Source organism: Mastigoproctus giganteus, chromosome 8 (assembly GCF_048544385.1).
Source record: "Mastigoproctus giganteus isolate SK-2022 chromosome 8, ASM4854438v1, whole genome shotgun sequence".
Lineage (NCBI taxonomy): Eukaryota > Metazoa > Arthropoda > Arachnida > Uropygi > Thelyphonidae > Mastigoproctus > Mastigoproctus giganteus.
Window position 1 is genome coordinate 100,508,987 of NC_143582.1, and position 26,727 is coordinate 100,535,713.

Here is a 26,727-nt window from a genome sequence, read left to right on the forward strand (position 1 = left end):
TGGGAGTGGGTTTTTTTTTTTTTTTTGTTTTTTTTGGCTGATGCTGAATAAGCTTGCTTTCTTGCATCATATGCCTCTGCTAATGCTAATGCTAATGCTAATGCCGTGGAAGTTTGGTCGACAGCACCAGCCGCCAGCCTCAGGAATCTATGGGGCCTCGAATTCTGGGTGCTGAAGTGGGCCAACTTGTGGGTGCACCAGATCTAAATCTACTCTCTGATGCAACCTGCAATATACGCCCATAGTCCACAGAGCCCATGTGCTAAAAATGAAGTCATTCCTTCATCTGTGCTCAGCTAAGCAGGATCACATCAACATCTAGAACATGGTTGGTTGGCGTTTGGCAGGCGGACATCTCCGTAGTACCCCCTCCTCGTGCTCAAGGCTCCAGCGGTTACAGAATTTCAAGAGACACTTCCCAAATGTGACTCTGGGCACTCTCAACTCGTTCCACATCGACCTGTGGACTATAGACAAGTCATATCGTGATGGCATCTGAAATCCTAACTTGCTGTTTGTAAAGGACATTTATGTAAGTACTGATCTTAGTCGATGTCATTTCATGTTCTGCTCAACTTGTAGTCTTTTTCGCTGTAATTACTACTTCATTAATTTTACATTTTGATTATCATCTTTGTTTTTATCTATTAATTATTATTTAGTTATTATTATTATTTTATTATTATATTTATTATATTTTATTATTAAGATGTACACTTGATATAGATGTAGGAAAGGAAAGGAAAAAACTGACTCGAGTAAATAATACAAAGGTCTTTGAGATAACAGAAGAGGAGAAAAATCAGTATGTACTGGAACTTAAGAACAAGTATGAGCTTCTGCAGACTGTTGAGGATCAAGATATCAACAAGGAATATTACAACTTTTTGAAAGTAATAAAGCCCAAGAAACCTATAGGGAAAAAGAAATCCAAAGAAGAAAAAATTAGCCAAGAAACACTTGTCATGATGAACCGAAGACGACAAATGAAAAGCAAGAAAAACACTGACAGGGATAAAATTGAGTATACTGAGTTATGCAAAGCCATTAGAATGAGACTCAGAGAGGACATAAGAAGATTTAACACAAGAAAAGTAGAACAAGCATTAAGGGAAAACAAAGGATTTAAATCAGCAACCATGAGCAGTAATACAGAAAGACAAATGATACTGAAGAATAGCGATGGTGTACTTATAAACAGCAGAGAAGGCATAATTCAAATAGCAGAAGACTACTATAGAGAATTATACAAGGAGCAGGGAATGATGCCAGCAGTGGGGAAGATGGATTGCAAAGTAGCAACACATACGACATACCCAATATTCTTCCTGATGAGGTAGAACATGCATTGAAGAAAATGGAGAATCAGAAAGCCCCGGGGGAAGACGAAGTTACTGTAGAGTTGTCAAAATTGGGAGGAAGAGACATAACACAAAAACTGGCAAGGCTCTTCACAAAGTGCATTAGAAAAGGTGTGACGCCTAAGCAATGGAATAATGCAATCATAGTTTTGCTGCATAAGAAAGGAGATAAATCAGAAATTGGAAATTATAGACCAATTAGCTTGTTATCCCACATCTACAAGTTGTTCATAAGGGTCATTACTAACAGATTAGAAAGAATACTTGATGAGAATCAACCGAAAGAGCAAGCTGGCTTTAGGACAGGATTCTAACTATGGATCACCTTCACGTAATATCACAGCTAATGGACAAAGCAAATGAATATAAAACACCATTATGCCTGGCATTTGTGGATTATGAAAAGGCATTTGACTCCATACAGCATAAGGCAATGTTTCGGGCACTGGAAAGACAAGGCATTAATACCCCATATATTATGATTTTGAAGAAAATATATGAGAGTGCTACATCCTTTATTAGACTAGACAAAGACAATAGCAAATTTAAAATCGAGAAAGAAGTTCGACAAGGAGACATAATACCTCCGAAGCTGTTTACTGCTGCCCTTGAGGAAGCTTTCAGTAGATTAGACTGGTCACAGAAAAGAGTCAATGTGAACGGAGAGTACCTAAACCATTTACGATTTGCAGAAGACATTGTGGTCATAAGCCACGATCCCAAAGAATTAGAGAAAATCTTAATCAGTTATGCACAGTTAGTAAGGATTTTGGACTAAAGATGAATATGGCTAAAACAAAAGTAATGATGAACAAGTATGCCACAGAAAGGGAAATAATGATTGAAGGAGCAGTAATGAAAAGGTGGAGTCATATACTTATCTGGGACAAGTTATTAGCTGTAATAATGATAAATGGCTGGAAGTCAAGAGAAGAATAAATTTTGGATGGATAGCATTCAGGAAATATAGTCACATACTGAAGAGCAATATCCCAGTTTGTCTGAAACGTAAAATAATGAACCAATATATACTCCCCACCATGACTTACGGAAGTGAAACTTGGGCACTCACCAAAAGATTGGAAGAGAAGCTGAGAACAGCGAAGAATGGAACGAATCATATTGGGAATCAGACTGTTAGATAAGAAGAGAAACATATGGATTAGGCAGCAAACTCAAGTAAAGGACATTGTTATCAAAACTAAAGAACTAAATGGTCTTGGGCAGGACACATAGCTCGAAGACATGATGACAGATGGACTAAGAAAATAACAGAATGGTATCCAAGAGGAGCTAGAAGAAAACCTGGAAGACAAAGGTGGAGATGGATAGATGAAATTCATGAGTTTCTGGGTAGTAAATGGATGGCCAGTGCTCAAAACAGAAGGAACTGGAAAGTTGCTGGAGAGGCCTTCATCTTGCAGTGGATTGAAAATGGCTGATGATGATGATTATTTTATTATTATTTTTTTTTTCTATTATAAAACAAAATCACTTGTATAATCAACGAATTTTAAGATTTACTCTGGCTTTCTGTTTAAGGAATCACTATTGTATAAAATTTATGTTAATAAAAAATCTTATTATTATTTAATGCATGCTCTGAAATTATCATGTTGTTATTATTATAAAGAACGTTTCTTATGATTTATTATGTATGTTATGGGCTTGTATTGTGGCAGAGCTATATTGAGTTTATGATTAACATTTAACGCACATGTTGGTGCTTACAAAACTATGCTGCCTATAGTCTCATGTAGAAACAATGAATGTAGAATTTTGTAAATTATTTGTGTGGTGGTGATTGCAATACAATTAAAATTATTTGATCTGCCACTGTTATTAGTTACATTCTTACCTTTCATTTGTGAATATAATAGCAGCAGCCATTACTGTGTTGTGGACGTATCTTTGATGTAAACTGATTTGTTTAAACACAAATGGCTAAAATCGCCAAAATAAGCACCTAATTTTTCCATTTCTGTTTCATTTATCCTTTTCTTTATTTTATGATAATGAATTTATTATACTTTTTTTTTTTTTTTTTCATAATCTGCTATTTTCGGAAATTACAGCTTTCCATCCCAGAATTTTTTTTTTTTAAATAATTGTTTTGAATTTCATTTTTTTTTTTTGTAATTATTTGCAAGAGGAGATGTGACACATTACTGCCCAAGGACAGTAATGTGTCATATATGACTGTTGTGTTTGTTTATTTTCTTTTTTCAAATAAAATCAGTTTACATTCATTTCAGAAGTACATGTACACTGTTGATATTTTTAGACTAAACCGAGGACAGCGTGGGAACATCTTTCCCATTGAGAAAAAAAGCAGTTGATTAAAGAAAATTTAATTTTGGAATTCATACACTCCAAATGGTAATACTTAATTTTAATGTAAAATTCAAAAATTTCTGCTTAAATATGAAAAAAAAAAAAAAAAAAGGTTCAGAACCTTTCTTGTCCAATAACCTAAAAATAAGCTGGACATTGTGGTGCAATACCCTCTATATATATTTTATGCCCTTAGGCAGTCAAGAGTGGGTTAATGAATATACATCAGAATGCACCACATGGTTTGAAAGCTGTAATGATATTTACTGTCAGAAAGAATTTTAATTTCAGCTATTAAAAATATAATCTTAAAGTGCAAGAGATTTATTTATTGTAATTTTTAGATCATTTTATATGCCTTATGAAAATTGTTAAAATTTGTAATTCATGTTGGCATAACAAAAATATTGAATATTTTACTGCAGTCTTATCTGGAAAAGAAGACTATGTTGGAATCAATTAAATATGAAAATGGAAAATTAGAAATTTTAAATCAGTTACTGTTACCTGAGAAAAGTTATTATGAAAGTATAAAAAATGTACAAGAAGGATGGGATGCAATCCATTCCATGAAGGTAAGTTTACAGTTGTTTCAACTATCTAATAATTCTGATAGAAAAAAATATAAGGATAAAAGAGTTCAAATGTAAATTTATTTCATCATTAGCATTAGCATTAGTAGAGGCATTTGATGCAAGAAAGCAAGCTTATGCAGCATCAGCCAAAAAAAAAAAAAATAAATAAATAAAAAATAACCACTTCCATTTCACCCCTCTGTTCATTCGAAATACCTGTCCAGCTGAGCCTTAAACTTATTTAGGCTATCAACTTCCACGACAAGGGATGGAAGTCTGTTCCACCAACCAACCACCCGCTGGCTAAAGGTAAATTTCCTCACGTCTATCCTACATCTGGCCTTCCTCAATTTGAATTTATGCCCTCCATTATGCCTTCATATAAGAAGCTGCATGTGTTTGAAATATGGTAAAATTTTATGAAGATGGCATTCAAAAATCCATAATCCTTGGAATTTGACTATTTAAAAATTGTATATTAAAATGTTTCCAATAATTTAGAAATTACCCAAAGTTCTGTACTTCATTAAGTACTGCTATTTTAGCATTGAAAATTATATATGACTATGGTAAACTTTGCTGTTGCCTCTGAGCTGAGCAGCCTCACCTCATGACTTAGTGTCATTAGTGGCAAATGATGCACAGAAGCGAGCTTAATACAGCACCAGAAAAAAAAAAAATCTCATTTCACCTATCCATCCCACTCCAACAGTTTGTGTAATTCTTCTTCAAATTTATTCAAACAATCTGCTTCCACAACATCAGACAGAACTTTGTTCCAGCACTCAACTGGCTAAAGGCAAACTTACGACTTCTATTCTGCAACCATCCTTCCCCAACTTGAATTTGTCTCCTCATGTATATAGTCTGAGCAAGAAGAAGAATCCCACCAGTAATGAGCTTGCTCTGTCCATTCAAAGCCTTAAACACCAATCAGATCACCTCGCGGTTGCCTTAGTCTCCAGACATTGCAGTTTGCAGAACTGAAGCCTTTTGTGGTAAAAGCACCTCTTTGTTCCCTCACCAACCTTCTTTCCCTTCTCTGCACCAACTCCAACAGCTCTACATCCTTAATAAAATGAGGCATCCAAATCTGTATGTAGTTCTCAAGATGTGGCCTGCCTGCCAATTATCTTCTACAATGGAATAATCACCTCATTATCTCTGCTAGAAAGATTCTTGTATATCATTTATAAAATCCCATCCCATGTGCTGTACTGGTAGTTTGTTTGCATTGCTTAGAGAACTCCATATTTTACTGCACTATCCTGATTGTATACCACACATCTGGTAAGTTAATTTGGGATTACTGCTATCCCATATGCAGTACTTTGTATTTATCAATGTTAAACCTCAACTGCTATTTCTTAGGTCATTTGTCTAATTTATCCTGTTGCAGTAGCATACTGTCTTTACTGGCATTAACCACCTTGCCAACCTTTTTATCATCTGCAAACATAGACATTAAGTCTGCTATCTATCCTTCATCAATATTATACATAAATACAGAAAACAACAATGGACCGAGCACCGAACACTGGGGAACTCCACTCATAACATTAGTCCACAAACAGCAGTGTCTATTCCACTGATAACATTAGTCTACATTAATAACAAGTTTGTGTAATTCTTCTTCTCCTCTCCCAATCAATCATTCTTTTATCCATAACAGCAGTGCTTTTTTTGTAAAAAATATAGGTGCCGGTACTCATTCTTTGCTATCAGAAAAAATTGAAAATTAAAAGGATATGAAAAGTACTCTGAAATTTTTTTTCTCCTGATATTGTTACTTTAGTAGTAATGTTTTCAGAATAAGAACAACAAATTAAGTGTATTAACACACAGTTTATTAAGCATAAATTTATTATTCAAGTATAAAAAAAATAAGTAAAATGTGAGTAAAATAAGTAAAAAATAATAACATAAGTAAAAATAATTTCATAATAAAGTTTTTGTAGAATATTCCAAATTTTTATTAAGTTCTCATCCGACACCCTATGCCAGGGGTCGGCAACCGTTTTTGAGTGAAGAGCCATTTTTGATCTAATTACAAAAAAAAAAAAAAAAAAAAAAAAGAGAGAGAGAGAGAGAGAGAGAGAGAGAATCCAAAGAGCCGCACCTCAGCTCAAGCTGGGAGGGGGGGGCGAGAGCTGTTTAAGAAATGGAATAGAGTAGGAAGGTGTTTATTAAAAAAAATATATATATATATTTTGAAATATTACTTATTAATACTGAAAAAAAAGTAACAAACATCCAATTAGGTACAAATTAATGTGACTTTTGCTGATGAACTTCTTGAGCAAGTGTCTTCCAACATCATGCGAGTATGTCGTAATTAAACATGCTCGCATTGTTCAGACGACGGTTTCTTGATTTATTTTTTAATATAGTTCATGTTCAAAAATATTTGCTCGCAGAAATACGTCGAACCAAAAATTGAAAAGTCCAAATGCAAATATTTTCAAATTTACGTATGGGTCTGGTAAGCTACACCACGCATCAAACACAATTTGGTCTGCATTTTAAGCTCATCGATCGCTGTCCATTTGTGTAGAATGGCATGGGTAGCCTTTTGCCTCTCCAAATCCCCAATTTCAGTTTTAAGGCATTTTAGTCTTTCACTCCACATGTCCTTGATTTTTCAGTCCTCTAACTCCATTTCAAATTGTGCTTCATGTGAGCTGTAAAGTTAAAGAGCCACAATTACATGTTAAAACCTTCTAAACAATTAAACCTGTTAAAAAATTCATGTTTAGAAGGTTTAATACCATCGTTGTCCTCGTTTTCCTTCTCTCCTCATCGGTATCGTCACTAGTTCTTAAATTTGAATTTTTTCTTTTCGTTTTTTTTGAAGCTGCCCAAAATGTCAGTGTCATTCGGATATTCAGGTACTGTGACCATGTAAACAGAAATAGGGAAATTTTACGGAAAAATGTGGATAACGTACTTCCGTGAAACAACAGATGGTTATTTGTCGGGGTAAAAGAAAATCACTTTTCTAATTCTCGAACGGGATGCTTACGGTTGATTCACAAAGGTGTCCAACCTACGGCCCGCAAGGAAGGTGAACTAAAACAGCATTTTAAATTTTGTTAATTATTAAAAAAATTTTTCTCATTAAATGTAATAATGTTCAGTAAATGTAACTGTGTATTGTACTTAAAAAAATTTTTGAATATTTCAATTTTACTTTTACATGCAACAAGATATGGAAAATATAACACACTAAAGAAATCTAACTGAATTTTTTTGAATATGGCCCCTGTACAGGAAAAGGTTGGACACCACTGCAGTAGAAGGTGGGCCAGAACCCATTGGGAATACACCTTGATCTGCCCACTCTTGACTAGTGCAACTCCTCCGTATGTGGGACAGGTGGTCGGATAGGTTTTTACCAGATAACACTAAGTTGTAGAATGCATTAGCTCTCTTAATTCGCGCAGTAGCACTAATTGCCTGAAGGCCAGAAATGTGAACAGTGCATACCGAGTTAATTCTCTCTTAATCCGTTCGCTATATGAAAATTTTCTTCACTCAACAGAAACTATTTTAATTGTAACTTCCAAGGGGAATTCAAAATAATTCGCTATAAAAGGATTTCGTTAAACAGAGGCCCGACTGAGTAATTTAGAATTATACAAATGGTTAGACAGTTTTATATAGAAAATATCTTAAAAATAGACAATAAAAAATGCAAATTTAGTTAAATAATTTTGAGCTTATTTGAAATAGTATGTAAACACATGAAAAAAAATTACAGAATATTACAAATTTCGAAGTGTACTGCATCCAAATGTCACATGTCACTGTTAATAAAGGTGCCGGTATGCCGTACCATCCAAAAAAAGCACTGCATAACAGTAACTTGGCCTTAATGCCACACTGCTCCAATTTGCATAGTAGTCTATTATGTGCAACAGTATCAAATGGATTTCCTTAAATCCAAGTATATGATATCAAAATTATTTTTTGCATCCAGTTCCTTTGTTACTGCATAATAGTATCCAATAAAATTTGTCTGACAAGATTGCCTCTTGAGAAATACATGCTGTGACTGAATTATAACTACACTCCTGTCTAGATGGTCAGTGACTCCATTAATTTTCCAAGATCTTCATTCTACGGAGTTAGAGATGTGCTGGGTTTCAGGGAAAGTTCTCCTGAACTTCCCCTAAATCCAGGGATGCTCTCATAATTATGGCTAAATGTTTTCTTACCTTCTTTGCTGCCTCTTTTAGTATAATTGGATAGGTGAAATTCCTCTCAGTTATTTTAGTCATTTAGCTCCATGGTAGAGTTTGATAAATGTTTGGCATTCACTCCCCTAAAGAATTCCTCATATGTGAATGTAGATGCAAACTGCTTATTCTGCTTTTCAGCAACCTGAGCAGAATCATCAACAGTTCAACCATTGACATCAAGAGGACCTATGTGATTTATCCCCTTCCTTCTAAAATTTACATAAGTAAAGAAGTCTTTGCTGTTTTTCTTTGCATCCTTGCCAAAAGTTTCTCATAATCTGCTTTAGCTTGACTAACACCCTTTGTGACTTAATTGCAGACTAGTTTTTATCTACCATAAGCTTCTCATCACATAATAATTTATATGCATCCCATGCATTTTTCTTCTCTGCAAAAAGTCTCATTAGTTCATCTGATATCCATTTAGGTCTAATCCTTGAATAGTATTTCTTGGTTGGTATGAAAAGCTTAGTAGCTTCTATGATTAGTTCCTTGAATGCTTCCCGTTTAGAATTTGCTGATGGTAATACTGTCAGTTGGTCACACTACAAAGAATTTAAAAACTGTCTGAGACTACTGTAATTTTCTAGATCCTTTCTCACATGTGTTTACATGTGAGAAAGGATCTAGAACTCAGTTTGGTATATTCATGTTTAGAATATCCTTGAATCGCTCATTAAAATCAGCATGGAGATCCTCCATGCTGATGTTGGCAGTATGTAAGTAAATCTTCCTTTATGAGAGAGACACTGCTGATAAATTTGAAAAGTGGCTATATTCCCCTCGGCCAAGATTCTCCTTGAACAGAAGAAGTTTCCCCACAAAAGCGGCAATAACGTTTTTTGTTTTAATTAAATTCCATTCATTACCTTGTAATTGTAGATTGACTTCATTAAATATTTTATAGAGGTCTGTCAAATAAGCGATGTCATTTTTGGATGTAATCAGGTTGGCCCGCAATCCGTCGTGTCTGTTTTCTAGGAACTCTAGTACTGAATCAAATAAATTGTAAAATCAATTCACACAAATACCTTTTGAAAGCCAACGAACTTCTGTATGAAGCAGCAAACGATTGAAATCTTCATCGTTTTCTCTACAAAGTTTGCTAAACAATCTGTCACTCAATGAATTGCTTCAAATCTTGTTGACTGCTCTAATAATGTAATGGAGCGACGTATGCAGGCATTCACTTAAAGAACACAATGTATAGCGAGTACATTTGGTACTGCTTGTTTCAGATGCGCTATGAAACCCTTGTGGCACCCTGTCATTGCTGGAGCACCATCAGTAGCAGCAGACAAAATATTACGAATAGGAATGTCTTTCTCTTGAAAAAACTTATTCGTGATATTAAATATAGATTCTCCCTTTGTATCCGCTTCCAAATTTTAGCAAATAATAATTCTTGACAACCTTTTTCTTCTTTTATGAATCGTACGTATGATAAGAGTAGTGCTTCATTATTTGGAAGAGTTGATTCATCGAGTTGAATGGAAAATTGACATGTCTTCAAATAATCGCACAATGATTTTTCAATGTCTTCAGCCATTTCATCGATTCTTCTTTGCACTGAATTATTGCTCAAAGGAATTTTCCTGATGATATCTGACGCTGGCTTATGAAGCACAGTGTTTATTACTTCTTTTACTGCCGGCAAGATTAATTCCTCACCAATTGTGTGTGGTTTTCCCGCTTTTGCGATTAATAATGAAATATTATAAGAAGCTTGTAATCTGTCATCTTGTTTAGTGGACGACACAAAAAAGTTTTGATACAGTTGGATGTTTAAAATATTTTTCTTCTAGTACTTAAAAATAGGACAAATCTTTATCCTTTTCGTCAGCATGCATTTTAGTCAAATGCTCTTGTAGCCTAGAAGGCTTCATTGCTTCATTTGAAAATACTTTTTGGCAAATCAAGCACATAGGTAATAATTGGTTTGTAGGAGACTGAATAAAGCAATATTTCAAATACTCAATACTGTACTGTCAACATTTCTTCTTAGATTCAGACATATTGAAGTAATAAAATTTGCAACAATATTCACAAATTAAAAGATTTAATTTACACTTTGTATGACTCCACTTATCTATCACACTTTCAACTGATGATTGTAATGAAACTTATTCCTAAACAGCAAAAATGTACGATCACATATCAATTTATGAATTATTACGTCGGCAAAACGGCCTAGGAAGCTTTGAAGATGAAATGCGCTATGGCATTAGTTTAAAATTCACGTCTAATCTGTCTCAAACGAATCAAAAGATGCGGAGATATAATTGACTGGTCAAGCTTACGTCATTATCGTTACCAAGGTGATCCAATGAGAAAATAAAACTGTAAACAATTTTCGTGGAATACAAACAGTTGAGCATCATTACTTGCAAACAATATTTTGCATTGTCGCTCTCTCACAACATTTTTTCATAATTGTTGTATGAAAGAATTGCAACGAATTGGTTTTGAAAAACAAAAATATCGCATTTACTTTCTTCAGTATGTATTGTATCTACTAACAAAAAATACAGAAAATTCATCTATTGGAAGCCATACTGGAAACGGAAAGAAAAAAAAAAAACTGTCGTAAAACTGATCACTACAATGTGCATTTCATAAAAAAAAAGTTCGCTTTATTGTAATTGTTTCTAGAGGACTAAATCGGAAAAGCAGTTTCATGGATGTATATTTGTTCTTCTTACAAACTTTCAAGAAAATATTTCTATTCATAGCTGCGTTATAAACTTCGAAAACTTATGTTGAAGGAACTTCGCATGCATCTTACCAGGTGTGCAAACGAAAAAAAAAAAAATAAATAAAAAATATATATATGCTACGAGTAACAGATTGTTTTATATGCATTTGATGCCATCAAAAAATTTGAGGGAAAAATTGAATTTTCATTATCACACACTTGCCCGAAAAATTCACCATAAAGTGTCATATGTTTGCTTGCTTGAATTCCATTCTGAGCTGCAAATGTAATTTCACTTCTCTTGTGCTGCTGTTTGCCGAATGAAGGAAAACAGGGTTCATTTTCTTGAAATTTACACTTCCTTTCATTCACTTGGGGGGAGGGAGTTCACCCTTTCTAGTCCGACCCTAAGGGAAAGAGACAGAGAGAAAGAAATAAAAATATTCTTTTGGTGGGAGGAAGGCCAGGAGATTGTCAAAGGTCCACAACTGTAACTTTCATCACAGATGCTGAAGTTCTAGTAAGTCAGTTTCATTGCGGATTCGAAAGTATTTCTTTATTGCATTCAGTTTCACAACAGATGCTAAAGTTCTAATAAGTCAGCTTCATCGTAGGATGCCTAAGTTCAGATTAGTCAGATTTTTGTCCGGTGTGCATTGAATAAAAAACCCTCTTTGCTTTATTGTAATTGTTTTTTGGAACAATATTTTGCAATAATCCCCCTGGAAATATTAGCCAGTGAACTGCATTATAAATTTCAAACATCGCTGTATAGCTTGTCCTTGAATACAAATGACTACAGTTACTTTCCTTTGAGTGACCGCCTTGTACAGTTGTGGACACTTCCTTCCAGTCAGTAAAATCATCAGTAGTCGTCCTTTATTGTACCTAAAGTAATTTGTTATGTTGGGGAAAACAGTTTTTGCTCCTAACTGAAGTAGCACTTTTGAATTTTGCCCAAGTCGATTATCTGCACATATTGAAAATTAGAAGGACAGTAAAAGAGTTAATTGATGCCATTGGTGGGCAGAGTTCCAACTAACAAATTTTGTGTTTATACTCCAGGATGACCACACGGTCTAGAGATCACGAAATAGAGAGAGAGAGAGAGAATACAAAAAACTGCATCACATTTAGCAGTCACCGACTTGATTGTGTGAAATTGCTCGCCAAAAACCACAGCAAAGCAAGAGAAGTGATGGATTGAAAATCTATTTTTCAGCTGGGTTTATCTGTTTATTGCAGTTCAGAACAGCATTAAGCCTGTGGATAGTGAATTTATTCGGCTTCTGTACTAAAACAGAATTTCTCCCTTTGCGATGACATCAAAGCGTAACCAGCAAATATCTTCTAAGAATACTTTTTGAGCAGCCATTAGTCGCAATCTGTTAGCTTTGTACTGTTAGAAAACATTGCAGTTTGCCGCTACAAACAGAAATATTTTCTTGAAATTTCGTTAGAAGATCAAACCCAGGAAACTGCTGTTCCGATATTGTTTACTAAAAACAATTACAATAAAGCAAACTTTTTTTTTTTTTATCAAATGCGCATTGCAGTGTTATCAGTTTTACACCAGTTTTTCTCGTTTCTAAAAGATGAATTTTCCTAATTTTCTGTTTCAAGGAGCAATACACGTTGAAGAAAGGAAATGCGATCTGTTTGCCTTTCAAAAACAGTTGTTGCTACTGTTTCACTTTATTGCTTCTTATGTCAACTCACAATAGCTCACGTTGTTGCGTTTCAAAGGCCCTAGGCTAATTAGGGTGGGTTTAGAAAAATAACAGAAAAAGGCCTAAAAAAATGCACACTTGATGTCACATTTTTGTCATTTCCATGAAATTCAATAGAAGGTTTTGAAAATTAAAGAAAACAGTTCTGGCTTCACCTATAGCAAATTTCAGCTGTGTCCATAGAGTAAAAATTATAGAATTTATTAGTTGACCTTCGAACTGGGTCCACTGGACCCAAGGAGATAAATATACGGATAAGGAGCCACCGACCTCTAGACCGCCTGAATGCCCCCCAATTGCTTCTGAACCCACTATTGCCCCCCTAGAATGCTTCAGCGCCCACTGGCGGTACCGCCCACTTTGGGAACCTATGGTTTAGATAAAGGACGAGATTTTAAAGTGGAGTGTGGGAAAAAGGATTCCATTCCTGCAAGAATAATTTCCCTGACACAATCTGAGCAAACGTTGACATCAGAAGTTTTGAAACAGTAATCTGACCAAGGAAAAGAAGAAAAGAAATCTCGCAGGTCATCCCATTTTGCATTCTTGTAATGCCAAACAATACGAGGTTGGAAATAGCCATGAGATAAAGGCTCCATTGGAGAAGAGACAATCACCAAGTTGTGATCTGAGGTGCTTAAAGGACCTCTCACTTTGACCGTGTACTTAGAAGGGTTGTTTGTGAGAAAAAGATCAAGTCTGTTGTCTGTATTAGTATTAGTAATGGCCGCATGGTGCAAGAAAGCCTATGGCTTATGCTGCACTGGCCAAAAAATAAAAATTTAAAAAAAATTAAAAAAAAAACGAATAAAACAATGATAAAATAAAATAAATAAATAATAATAATTAGTAAAAGAAAAGGAAATTAAACCTATCGTCCTATGCACTTCCTTGACCTGAAGGTACTATCCAGATGACCTTTGAATTTCCCCAAACTGTCAGCCTCTACCACCCATGTAGGCAACTTATTCCAGTAATTTATAACTCGTTGGCTAAAATAAAACTTCCTGCTGTCCAATCTTAACATTTCCCCCTGTAACTTGAATTTATGTCCCCTAGTTCTAGCATCATTTATTACCTTGAAAATTCCATCCTCATTCATTTTACTGATGCCTCTCACAGCCTTAAACACCGCAATCAAATCTCCTCTAAGGTGTCTAGTTTCCAAACCCTGCAGCCCACATATTCGAAGTCTTTCTTCATATGGACACCCTTTTGCCGATCAAACCAGGCGAGTTACACGTCTTTGCACCCTTTTAAGAAGCTCGATGTCTTTCTTTAGGTGCGGTCTCCATACTTGAACACAGTATTCCAAGTGTGGTCTAACAAAATATGTTGGACCCTTATAATGGGATTATCACGTCCCTATTTCTACTTGCAAAAGTTCGATAGATCATCGATAGGACACCATGGGCCTTCCTTGCAACCTGTTTACAATACTCAGAGAATTTCATGTCTGACTGTGTCGTAACACCCAAGTACCTTTCCTCCAGTACTGGGTTTAGTTGAACTCCACCAAGTGAATAAGTTATTTTGGGATTACTGTTTCCCAGGTGTAATACCTTACACTTTGTTGGATTAAAGCAAAGCTGCCATTTTTCTGAGCATTCCTGAAGTCTATCTAGGTCTCTCTGAAGAAGCTCAGCTTGACAGTGATCATTAACTACTCTACCAATTTTAACATCATCTGGAACTTTAGACATCACGCCCTCTATCCCTTCATCAATGTCGTTTATGAAAATTAAAAATAACACTGGTCTTAATACTGATCCTTGGGGAACCCCACTTCTTACATCAACCCAATCTGAGTAATAGCCATTTATCACAACCCTCTGCCTCCTGCCCTGAAGCCATCCTGCTATCCATCTAAGGATTTTCCCAGTGATTCCAACCTGTTCCAGCTTATAAAGCAACCCCTCATGTGGGACTGAGTCAAAAGCTTTGCTGAAATCTAAATAAACAATGTCGAAATTATTCCCTAAATCCAGCTCGTGAGTGACCCTTTCAAAATAGCGAACCAGATTTGTTAAACATGATTTTTCCTTTACAAAACCATGCTGAGTATTCTTGAGAATTTTAATTCGATCCAAATGATCCTGAAATCCACCCTTGATCATTGCCTCCATGATTTTCCCTACCACTGAAGTCAGACTGACAGGTTGATAATTACCCACGTCATTCTTAGAGCCACCCTTATGTATTGGAGATACATTGGTACTTTTCCAATCCAAGGGAATCTCCCCAGAGTCTAGTGATGCTCGCATAATTAGCCTCAATGGTTCAATGCACTCACTTGCCGCCTCCCTTAAGATTATAGGGTATATTCCATCAACTCCAGGAGCCTTACTGGCCTGTAGGCTCGAAAGTTTTTTTCATTAAATAATCTTGCGAAATTTCAATATCATTAATTACATATTTTTCAACTGCGCTCCCCAATTTCCCATTGCCACAAAAGGTTTTTCATTTGTAAATATCAATGCAAAATAACTGTTGAGTTCATCTGCAGTGGCAGCTGGTGTATTTTATACTATCCCCTTTCCCTTACGTAAAGGTCCGATCTGGTTTGTCCTGCTCTTCTTGGCATTTATATATGTGAAGAATTCCTTATCCCCCCTCTTTGCTCTGTTTGCTAGTGATTTCTCATAAACTGCCTTTGCCTGTCGAACCTTTTCTGTGGCTCTATGACAGATCACCTTGTAGCTCTTATAGGCTTCTGTACTTTTTATTGCTCTGTAACCTTTCCATGCCACCTTTTTCTGCTCAAGTAATGTGACGACTTCACTATTCATCCAACTTGGAACCCTCCTCATGGAGTATTTTTTTAATGGTATATACGCATTCAAGGCATCTGTGATTAATGTTTTAAAAGCATACCACAGTTCAAATGTATTCATTCTCTGCATGATATCTACCCAGTTAATAGAGGCCATGTAGTACCTTAAGGCATCATAATTTCCTTTTCTGAAATTAAAATCCATTCCTTTGCCTTTTACTGCTGCTACCTCTCTCATCATCATCCACCGTAGAAATCCGTGATCACTTCCTGCTACTGGTTCCTCTACTGTCAGCCCTGTTATGTCATCTGATTCGTGTGTGATGATGAGGTCTGGGATATTCTTTTCTCTAGTACTTTCCCTGACATGTTGATACAAATAACAGTCATCTAGTTGATTTAAAAATTTTGTTCCCCATGTCGAGTTTCCTTCCCATTTACTCCAATCAATTAGAGGTAAATTGAAATCACCCATAATAAGACATTGACGCTTACTTGCCCATTCCATTTGCATGTAGAGGCTTTCGTCATAATCTTCACAATCACCTGGTCTACTCCTACCTTCACAATCACCTGGATTACTTCTACTCGCATTATACCTTTGTTTCCAACTATCTCACACCATACAGATTCTGTACTAGCATGTGAAACGTCTGAATCTGGGAAACCTATCATCGCACTCAGGCTGCTTCTGATAAGAAGCATTACCCCACCACCCCTTCTATCTACTCTGTCCTTCCTAAATACATTATACAAGCCATACTGAAACTCATCATCCCCAATTTCCAGGTGGCACCACGTCTCCGTAAGCCCTATTTTGTCCGCGTTACTTGTTTTAACCAGCAGTTTGAATTCGCTCATTTTATTGACGACACTTCTAACATTACTGTATAAACAATTAAGACTTACTGTTCTTGTATATTTAACAACCCTAGCACAACCCTTTAAGATTTTTAGGCTCTCTTCCCTGGCATTAGCTACCCGTTCACTTGAAACGTTTCTGTCCCCAGAACATCTAGATAATATGTCCAGTTGGGGTAACAGATAAGAACTCTTGAGGTATGTGCAAGAGTTACTTTGACCAATATTATCAGATAAACACGTGTCAGTATTACCCACATCCCCCCCCCACCCCAACTAGCAGTTTCCCTGAATCTTTAAGGTATCCTCAATAATATTGGCAAAAACGTTTGCACCACCTTTGTTTAAGTGTATCCGTCTCTACAAAACAAATTCTTTCTACCTACAAGTGTGGGCCAAGCTGATAGAAATTTCCCCCCTAAAGCCTTGCAGAGTCCTTCAAGTCTTGAGTTAATCCACAAAGCTTTTAACATATAATCCCTCCTATCGTGTTTGGGCAGAATTGCAGACACATAGACATTGTGGCCTAGCTTGCAGCATTTTCTCAGCATGGTTCTGTATTTTTCCGTCAGATCGTGTACGTTTAATATCATTAGTCCCCACATGAATAATAATAGTCTCTTTATACCCCCCCCCCTTAAAATCTGACAGTCTGTTGGTGACATCATTAATAGTTGCTCCCGGCAGACATACTCTGGTTCTACTCCACCTATCCTTATTACAAAAAATATTCCCCATTTCCCTGACAATGGAGTCTTCTAATAAAACAATGTCCTTTTTAACCAGAGTAGTTCGCACTTGGTTTTTCTGTTTTGAGGCTCGAATCAGGTGTGCATCATTGGTAATGCACACTTGTATGGTTAGGATTGGCCAGTATTCTTGTAGGTAAATGAACAATCTGTGCAAGGTCATTAGTAATTGCAAAAGCCTCAGCATCTCGACCAGCTGGGTCGGTGTGACTAGAAAATGGAAGCCAGCTGGAGTTGTGAACATTAAAATCACCAAGGAAAATTACTTCACTGTTAGGAAAGTTGGGCTGGAGAAAGTCAAGTTGCAAAGAGAGGAAGTCAGAGCTCCAAGTGATTAGTGGAGTTGGGAGAATGGTAGAGACAACAGATGAATTTGACATAATGAGGTAGAGAGATTTTAGTCGACCGGGCTAGCCGGATGGGTAAAGTGCCTGCCTGGCAACCCAAAGGTCGCGGGTTCGAATCCCGCCTCGGGCTTGGATCAGAGTAGAAAATGCAAAATTATGGCCACAGAAGCCGATGCGCCAACAACTAACAACAAAAAAGAGAGAGAGATTTTAAGCCAGAGAAGATCGAAAAGAGGAGATTCCAAATTACCAATTCTCTGGCAGGGAATATCGGAACGGACATATGCACAACCACAAGTATACAGCAAATAATTTGGGCAACTGAGATGAGCAGTAGTTAAATCAACCGATAACCGAGATTCTGTCAGATAAAGTACATGGGATTTGGCAGACTGCAAGTGGAAATGCACATCGTTGAGAATAGAATTGAGACCACGTATATTTGTGAAACGAATTAGGAAGTGTTTGGGAGGTTTAGATCTTTTTGCAGATAAGCTTACTCTATTAGTTTGACAATTCATGGTGTATTCAATAGTAAGAAAAAGCGGGTGGGACATGCTGTATGGTGTACAAATGGTAAGAATATACCCAGATCCTTGACATAACATGGCCTCGACAATGCCCCCCTGCATGCACACTGCTCGGACTGCCTCAGTTATTATCTGGCAGAGAAGAGGTAGCAAGATTATACGCTAGCTGATCCGGAAGCCTCCTAGAGAGTTACCAATAGGTTCGGTCTGGTGTACTAACTAGCGGCCGGCCTGTGAACACCGTTTTAGAGCTGTACCCTTGAAATGTTAAGAAGATTGGATCATGCCACGATGTTCATTATAACCTCAAAAGCCATCAATCATACTGTATGATGGAAGAGATTGGAAAGGGTTGACCGGAATTAGCTCTGGAGACTAAACACGGGTTCCACCACTTCAAGCCTCCAGTAAGCAAAGTGGTGGTATTTCACCGGTTGATGAGAGTCATCTACCACCTAGTACTTCCTGGTAGAGAGAACACAGAGGGGGCTGCATTCCTCCATGTGGTGTGTGCACTACACCTAGACATCTGCTTTAGTTGGTTCACACCTGGGTGGTCACCCACCGTGTGCTTGTGTATGGAGGTTATACTCAGGATTACTAACAGTCCCACCATCGTGAAGGTGCAAGTAGAGGATTTGGCTGTCACTGACCATCCGGACTTCACCGAAATTGGGTCCACTTGACTTGAGTGTCACCCGAATATCAGTTCCATCAGCGTTTTAGACTTCCAGGTATCAAGTACAGCTTGTCTGGCATATCTGAGATGCATTTCTCTCTTCCTGTAGGTAACTATACAGCTGACGTTTGAATTTCCCCAAACTGTCAGCCTCTACCACCCATGTAGGTAACTTATTCCAGAAATTTATTACTTGCTGCAATCCAGTCTGAATATCTCCACCCTGTAACTTGAATTTATGGTCCCTAGTATAACTGAATTTCCTCATTCTTATGCCTTTTACTTAAGTCTCTCCTCACATGCTTGCCATTTTGTCAATCTAATCAGGTGAGTTACCTGTCTTTGGACCCTTTCAAAAAGCTTGATGTCTTTTTTTTAGGTGCAGTCTCCATACTTAAACACAGTATTTCAAGTGTGGTCTTACAATAGTCTTGTATAATGGGATTATGATGTTCTTGTCTCTACTAGCAAATGTTCGATAAATCATCGAGAGGATACCACGGGCCTTCCTTTTAATCTGTTTACATTGCTCTGAGAACTTCCTGTCTGACCATATCATAACTTCCAAGTCCCTTTCTTCCACTACTGACTTTAATTCAACTCTACCAAGTGTGTAATAACTATACCAAGTGTATAATAAGTCATTTTGGAATTATTGTTCCCCATGTGACCTTGCACAGTGTTGGATTAAAGCAAAGCAGTCACTTTTTTGGCTATCCCTGAAGTCTATCTAGGTCACTCTGAAGAAGCTCTGCTTGTAAGTGATCATGAACTACTCTACCAGTCTTTACATCAACTGCAAATTTAGACATCATGCCCTATATCCCTTCATCATGCTATTTTAGAAAATCAAAAACAACAGTGGTCCCAATACTGATCCCTGGGAAATTCCAATTCTTACATTAACCCATTCTGAGGAATAACCATTTATCACAATCCTTTGCCTCCTTCCCTGAAGCCATCTTGCTATCCATCTAAGGAATTCCCATGTGATTCCAATCTGTTCTAGCTTATAAAGTAACTGCTCATATGGGACTGAGTCAAATTCTTTGCTGAAATCTAAATAAACAATGTCGAAATTATTCCCTAAGTCCAGTTCATGATTGACCCTGTCAAAATAGCTAACCAGATTTGTTAAACATGATTTTCCCTTTACAAAATCATGCTGTATCTTTCAGAATTCCATTTCTATCTAAATGACCCTGAATTCCACCGATGAATTCCACCACTACTGAAGTTAGACTGACTGACTGGTCGGTAATTTTGCACTACACTCTTAGAAGCGCCCTTATGTATTGGAGATACATTGGCACTTTTTTTAATCCAACGGAATCTCTCCTGAGTCCAGTGATGCTCTCATAATTAGCCTCAATGGTTCAGTGCACTCACTTGCCACCTGCCTTAAAATTATAGGGTATATGCCATCAACCCCAGGAACCTTACTTACCTGTAGGCTCAAAAGTTATTTTCATTAAATAATCATGCAACATTTCAGTATTGTTAATTACATATTTTTCAACTTCACTCCTATAATTTTTCATTGGTATAAAGGGTTTTCTCCTGTAAATATCGATACAAGGTAACTGTTGAGTTCAACTGCACATCAGCTGGGGTATCTAATACTATCCCACTCCATTACATAAGGTTCCGATCTAGTTTGTCCTTCTCTTCTTTGCATTCATATATGTGAAGAATTTCTTATTCCCACACTTTGCTCTCTTTGCCAGCGATTTCTCAAAATCCGCCTTTGCCAGCCTAAACTTTCCTGTTTACAGAAATATTACAGACCAATTTGTAGCTGTAGGCTTCAGTACTTTTTATTGCTCGGTATGTGAGTGACTGACCCCAAGTTTCCAGTCAGTAACTGGAAAGGTAAAATCCAAGTTATAAGACATTCTGATTTACTGGCCCATTCTATTCCTCTGTACAGTTGTTCATTGTACACATTGAGTCATTAAACCTATAAGATGCTCCTAGTAATTTTTGCATTCTCAGTACTTATATCACACCAAATTGACTTCATGTTGCACTGCCACCCATGTCAACTGGATGCACTACCTTAGATTTTATATACTTGTTAACTAAGAGCATAACCCCCCCCTCCAACTCCTATCTTGTCTATCCTTTCTGTACATATTGTACTCAGTCATATTCAAATTCTGCATCCTTATATCTGAGTGACACCATGTCTCTGACATCTTCACATCTGCATTTGATAACCTAACCAGCACTTCAAATTCATCTACTAAACTTCTAGAATTGGTGTACATGCAAGTATACATAACACAGCCTGTGTATTTACCTGTTCCATGATGACCCACAACAGGTCTTAAAATCCTCAGCACCTTGCTTTCCAGCTTTCTATTGAATATGCTGCTTACCATTAGAATAGAAAAAGTGCAAGAATCATTTTAACCTGTGTGTTTGGCTATCATTAATCTATTTCCTAAGCTAGCAATTTTCCGACCTACCTAATGCTGCTTTGATACCATCAGCAAGTATTCTTGTAACCCTTTTAAGTGTATCCCATCCCCATAGAGAAATCTCTCCTGTTAACAAGCACAGGTAAAGCTGAGAAAAATTCCGTCCCATGAGCCTTGCACAATCTCTTCAGAGCCAAACTGATTGACAAGGCTCTCATAATATATTCCCTCCTATTGCCTGGGCGGTCGGAGTGAGTATTTGAGGAGTATATTTTGCCTGGGTAGAATTGCAAATTCTGCCCAGGCATAATACACTCATGAAATTAACTCTAACTTACAACATTTCCTCAACATTGCCATGTTCCTTTAGCATTAGTAGAGGCATAATATGCAAGAATGTATACAGCATCAGCCAAAAAAAAAAAAAAAAACCGTTCCCATTTCTCCCATCCATTCCCTCCAGAAGTTTGTCCAGTTCGTCATTGAATTGCTGTCTTCTCTGAAGTTTGGGAATGAGGGTAGCTCTGTGCAGGCGAAGTTATAGAAAAGTTTTTCTTTAATTTTTGCCATTTTATTGACTTAATTGGCATATTAATTTATTTTCTAGAAGCAACTTTATATTCCTAGTTATGATACTTAGTTTATTTTGAATTTAGATAGAGATTTTGTATGGTTATTACTTAGTATCGGTAATATTTGCACCATTTGAAACTTGCTGCCATTGTAGCATATTAGATCGATATGGAATAGCGTAATGTGTATCTTGAACTTGATAGCATAAGGTATAATGTAAAACTAGATAGCATAATACGTATCGCTGTATTAGGAATTTGTTAGCTTAATATAGTAGTGGCAATTTATCAATTAAATTTATAAATCTTATTAATAACAGAGTAAGAGCTGAAGATGTAAATGACGAGTGGAAGGGTTTGCCTGACATAAAATCAGTACTGGAAAAGAAATTCTAAGTGATGAAAAACACCTGCAAAAAAGCAGTGGATGAAAGAAGAGATCCTAAACCTAATGGATGAAAGAAGGAAGTTCAAAAATGGTGCTCTAACTAAATACCAGCTGATCAAAAAAATGATAGAGGAAAATTAAGGAAGCAAAAGAAGAGCGGATAATAGAAAAATAATGCTAGAGATAGCAGAATTAGAATGAAGGCAGGATAATTTCTATTTACATAAGAAGCTAAAAGAATTAAAACAGGAAATACAAACAGAAGGATGCCATACACAATAAAGAATGCCCAGAATCAATTAGTTTTAAGAGGTGATGACAGAAATATGTGGGAAACTTACATCAAGATGCCACACAGGATGTAAATTTTGAAATACCAGGATGTAAATGTTGAAAATTATAAAAAACATAAATAAATTTTCAGAATCTTCTCTTCATTCCTATTTTACATATTACAATGATGAAGGGAAAGCGACCAACGAAAAGTCCAAGTGGTGATAGTGCCAGGGAACGAAATAAAATTGATTTAGAAATAAAGATGAAAGTGATTAAGAAGTATGAAGCAGGACAAGGTTTGTCCTCTGTTGCAAGGGAATTAGGTCTTGCTGCTTCAACAAGTGTTGAAGGACAGTGTGCATATAAAAGAACATGTCAAAGGATCAACGCACTTAAGATCAACACTGATATCAAAGATGGAACAGCTATTAATAATAAAATCAGTCTAATAACCATTCAAGCAAAAGCAACAAGTATTTATGAAGATATTAAGGATAAGTGCGGTGAACCCCAACCTAAGTTCATGGCAAGCCTGTGGTTTAATAGGTTTAAGCATCATGCTGGTTTCCACAACGTTAAGTATGCGATGAAGTTGCCAGTGCCGATTCTATAGCTGCAAAGAAATTTTGTGATGTGTTGGAAAAAATTATTGATGAAGGCCGCTATTCAATGCAGCAAATTTTTAACGTTGACAAGACTGCTCTGTATTGGAAAAAAAATGCCGCATCGAACATACATTGCCAAAGAGGAAAAGACAATGCCAGGTTTCAAGTCTTCAAATGATAGGGCCACGCTCTTGATTGGGGCTAATGCAGCGGGAGATTACAGATTAATACCACTGCTTGTATACCATTCTGGAAATCCTCTTGCATTTAAGGGAATCAATAAAGCAACCCTACCTGTGTATTTCCGATCAAACCAGAGAGCATGGATAACAGTATCTCCCTCTGAGGATTGGTTTAAATGCTGCTTCATTCCAGAGGTTGAAAAATATTGTAAAGACAACGATGTTCCTTTCAAGATTTTGCTTCTATTAGATAATGTTCCTGGACATCCTACACATCTAGATGATTTCAATTTCAACGTGAGAGTCATATTTCTACTGCCAAACACGACTTCACTCATCCAACCTATGGATCAGGATGCTATTACGAATTTAAAAGCATACTATTTACGCACAACATTTGCTCAGGCATTGTCTGCAGTAGACGAAAAAAATTTTCATTAAGAGACTTAAAAATATTACAATATTTACTACACCATCTTAAACATTAATAATGCCTGGGTGGAAATTATTAAAGTTGTTTAAATGGTGCATGGAAGAAAATATGCCCACAGCACTTAAAATGCTTCAAAGGATTTGAAAAAGATGAATCATACGAAGCAGTTACAGATAAGATTGTAAAGGTTGTAGAGCTACTTCAGTTGGAGGTTAATGCCAAAGACATGGAGTTAATAGAGGAAGAAGAGAAGTAATTATCTAATGAAGAACTTATTGGCTTGCAGGCAGTGATAGTGAAAGAAGAAAATGCTGATGAAGCTCAAGGTGAACCAAATGAGGAGCTGAGATGCTTCATCACCAGAGAGATGGCAATGGCAAGGTTTGAGAAGATGGAGCCTGACAGCGAACGATTCTTAAAAGTTAACAGAGGGGTGAATGATATGCTTGCTTGCCACAAAGAAATCTATGATGAAGAGAAAAAAAAGCCAACATCCAGTCATCCATTAATATGTTCTTTCGTAAGGTTGAGCGGCCGACCCCTTCTAAATCTCCATAGCTTTCAACTTCCGCAGTGGCTTACTTATCAGCTGAAGACGTTGATTCTGGCAACGATGCTCAAGAGGTAAAACTTATTGATATTATGCACATCTCCTCTCTTTTTTTGTAATTTTATAATTTTGAAATTTTTTTTAAATTGCATGTTTTGCAATTTTTCCTGTTCATGAGATAAAAAATTAAATAAATACAATAAATAATTCTATTTACATGTTCGTTGAACATTTGTTTTTTGATTCAACCAATTCAGCGAGCACAGTTGCGAGTGCTGCACAGCACGGGGGAAATTTCGACTTATGTAGCGTTCTGCAGAACGCATCCCTTATGCAAGACGGTGAGTTCCTGTACCTTGGTAGTTGGCTAAATGCTGATATAGATATGAAGCAGAAATAAAAGCAAGGATAGAGGTTGTGAGAAATGCCTTTACAAAATACAGAACAATGCTGTGTCACAAAGCTCTAGATCTGTCAATCAGACTGAAATTTGTTATGTGCTATGTATGATCCCTACTATTATATGGAGTTGAAATTTGGATGCTGAAAACATCAAGCATGAACAAAATAGAGGCCTTTGAAATGTGGATCAACAGATGCATGCTAAAAATATCTTGGATAGACAGAATCACCCACATTGAAGTCTTGAAAAGAGCAGGAAGAAAATGTGAATTGTTGAGCTTAGCAAGGGGAAGGAAAACTGCCTACCTGGGACACATCCTTAGAAATGTGAAATATAAATTGCTTAAAAGTAATAATAGAGGAAAAGAGAGAAGGAAACTTTCTTGGCTGAAAAACATCTGCAACTGGACTGGCAGATCAGCTAAGGATCTTTTTTCATTTCACCCAAGACAGAGAGAACCTCCAATAGGAGATAGCATCAAAAGAAGAAGGAGTTTAATTTTGATTGTTAATTAAATTGTATTTAAATGAAAATCATGCCACAGATTACAGCAACAAAGCAGCGTGCACAAAGTAGCAAAAGTGCTGTCGTTCGGGGGAGAACCGAAGGGGAGATTCTCCAACACATTACAGTATAAAAAAGTGTATAATATGACATGTTTGCAGACCTATCTAGAACAGGACATGATCTAGCAAACGAGGATGTGTTTGTGTGTGCTAGGTGTAGAGAATGTGAAGAAATTAGGTGCCAACTCAGCGTTCTGATGGGCATCTATGAGAGTTTGAAGAACAGAGTAGATACCCTCGAAAGTCTTAAATTGGGGGATGCGTCAAGCTCTCAGCTGCCCACATCAACACCAGAGCTTACACCTGATCGTCAGGCAGCATAGTGGCAATTCACTAGGCAGATTGTGCTGGTCCCAGAGGAATTAGTTGTTGTCAGTGTCTCTATTGTCAGGAAAACAGGGTATATATTGTGCAAATAGGATAGGTGGTACAGGACCAGGGTATGTATGCCAGGGGCAAAACTTAATGACGTACAGCAGATATTATGTTTTAAGGGCACAAAAGGTGATATCATTGTACACGTTGGCACTAATGACATGAAATGTAGGAAAACTGCGGATTTACTTAACAAGTACAGGTCAACATTGAAAAAAAGTCACGAGTTAGGGTTAAATTTGAAAGTGTCTGCAATCCTGCCCAGGCATGATAGGAGGGAGTATATGATGAGAGCCTTGTCAATCAATTCAGCCCTGGAGAGATTGTGCAACACTCATGGGGAAGAATTTTTTTCAGTGTGGGCTGTGCTTGCTAACAGCAGAGTCTGCTTCTACAGGGATGGGATACACTTAAATAGAAAGGGTGCAAGAATATTTGCTGATGCTATCAAGGCAATGTTAGGTGGGTGAGAAAACTGCTAGACTGGGAATAACAGTTTCCTAACAATAGGAAAACTGCTAGCTTGGAGGGATTCACAGACTAATAGATTAACAGTAGCTGCAGGAAGAAGGAGAAATAATTCTTGTACTGCTTCTATTAGAATGAGCGGCAGCCCGGAAAGCAAGTTGCTGGGGATTTCAGGAACTGCTGGCAGTCATGAAAGTAAATACGTGGGCTATGTTAAAGTACTTAAGAGTAAGAACAGGTGCATGTATACTTGCATTTACACAAATGCTAGGAGTATAGTATATGAATTTGATGAATTTGAAGTGCAGGTCAAGACATCAAAGGCAGATAATGTTGGGATATCAGAGATGGGGTGTCACATAGATATTAGGAATGCAGAATTGGAATTTGGGGAGTACAATGTTATAGAAAGGATAGACAGAATAGGAAGGGAAGGGAGGTTATGCTATTAGTTAAGAAACACATAAAATCTAAGGAAGTGCATCCAGTTGACATAGATGGACAGTGCAATGTTTGGTCAGATAGGTGTGACATTGGGAAAGCCAAAATGAGGATAGGAGTTTGTTATAGGCCTAATGACTCTGGTGAGCACAATGACATTTATACAGAGA

The 26,727-nt window shown here is 36.9% G+C and overlaps 1 protein-coding gene across 1 annotated transcript in view; it reads left to right on the forward strand.

Moving 5' to 3' along the window:
* Nucleotides 1–3,637: 3,637 nt before the first annotated feature.
* The window catches only part of LOC150081739 (methylthioribose-1-phosphate isomerase), a 138,988-nt gene continuing 115,898 nt past the window's right edge, over nucleotides 3,638–26,727 (forward strand). Inside the window, exons 1-2 of the mRNA XM_090378842.1 lie at nucleotides 3,638–3,740; nucleotides 4,121–4,270. Coding sequence (XP_090234968.1) covers nucleotides 3,738–3,740; nucleotides 4,121–4,270 — 153 coding nt within the window. The 5' untranslated portion in view covers nucleotides 3,638–3,737. The remainder of the gene's footprint in view (nucleotides 3,741–4,120; nucleotides 4,271–26,727) is intronic.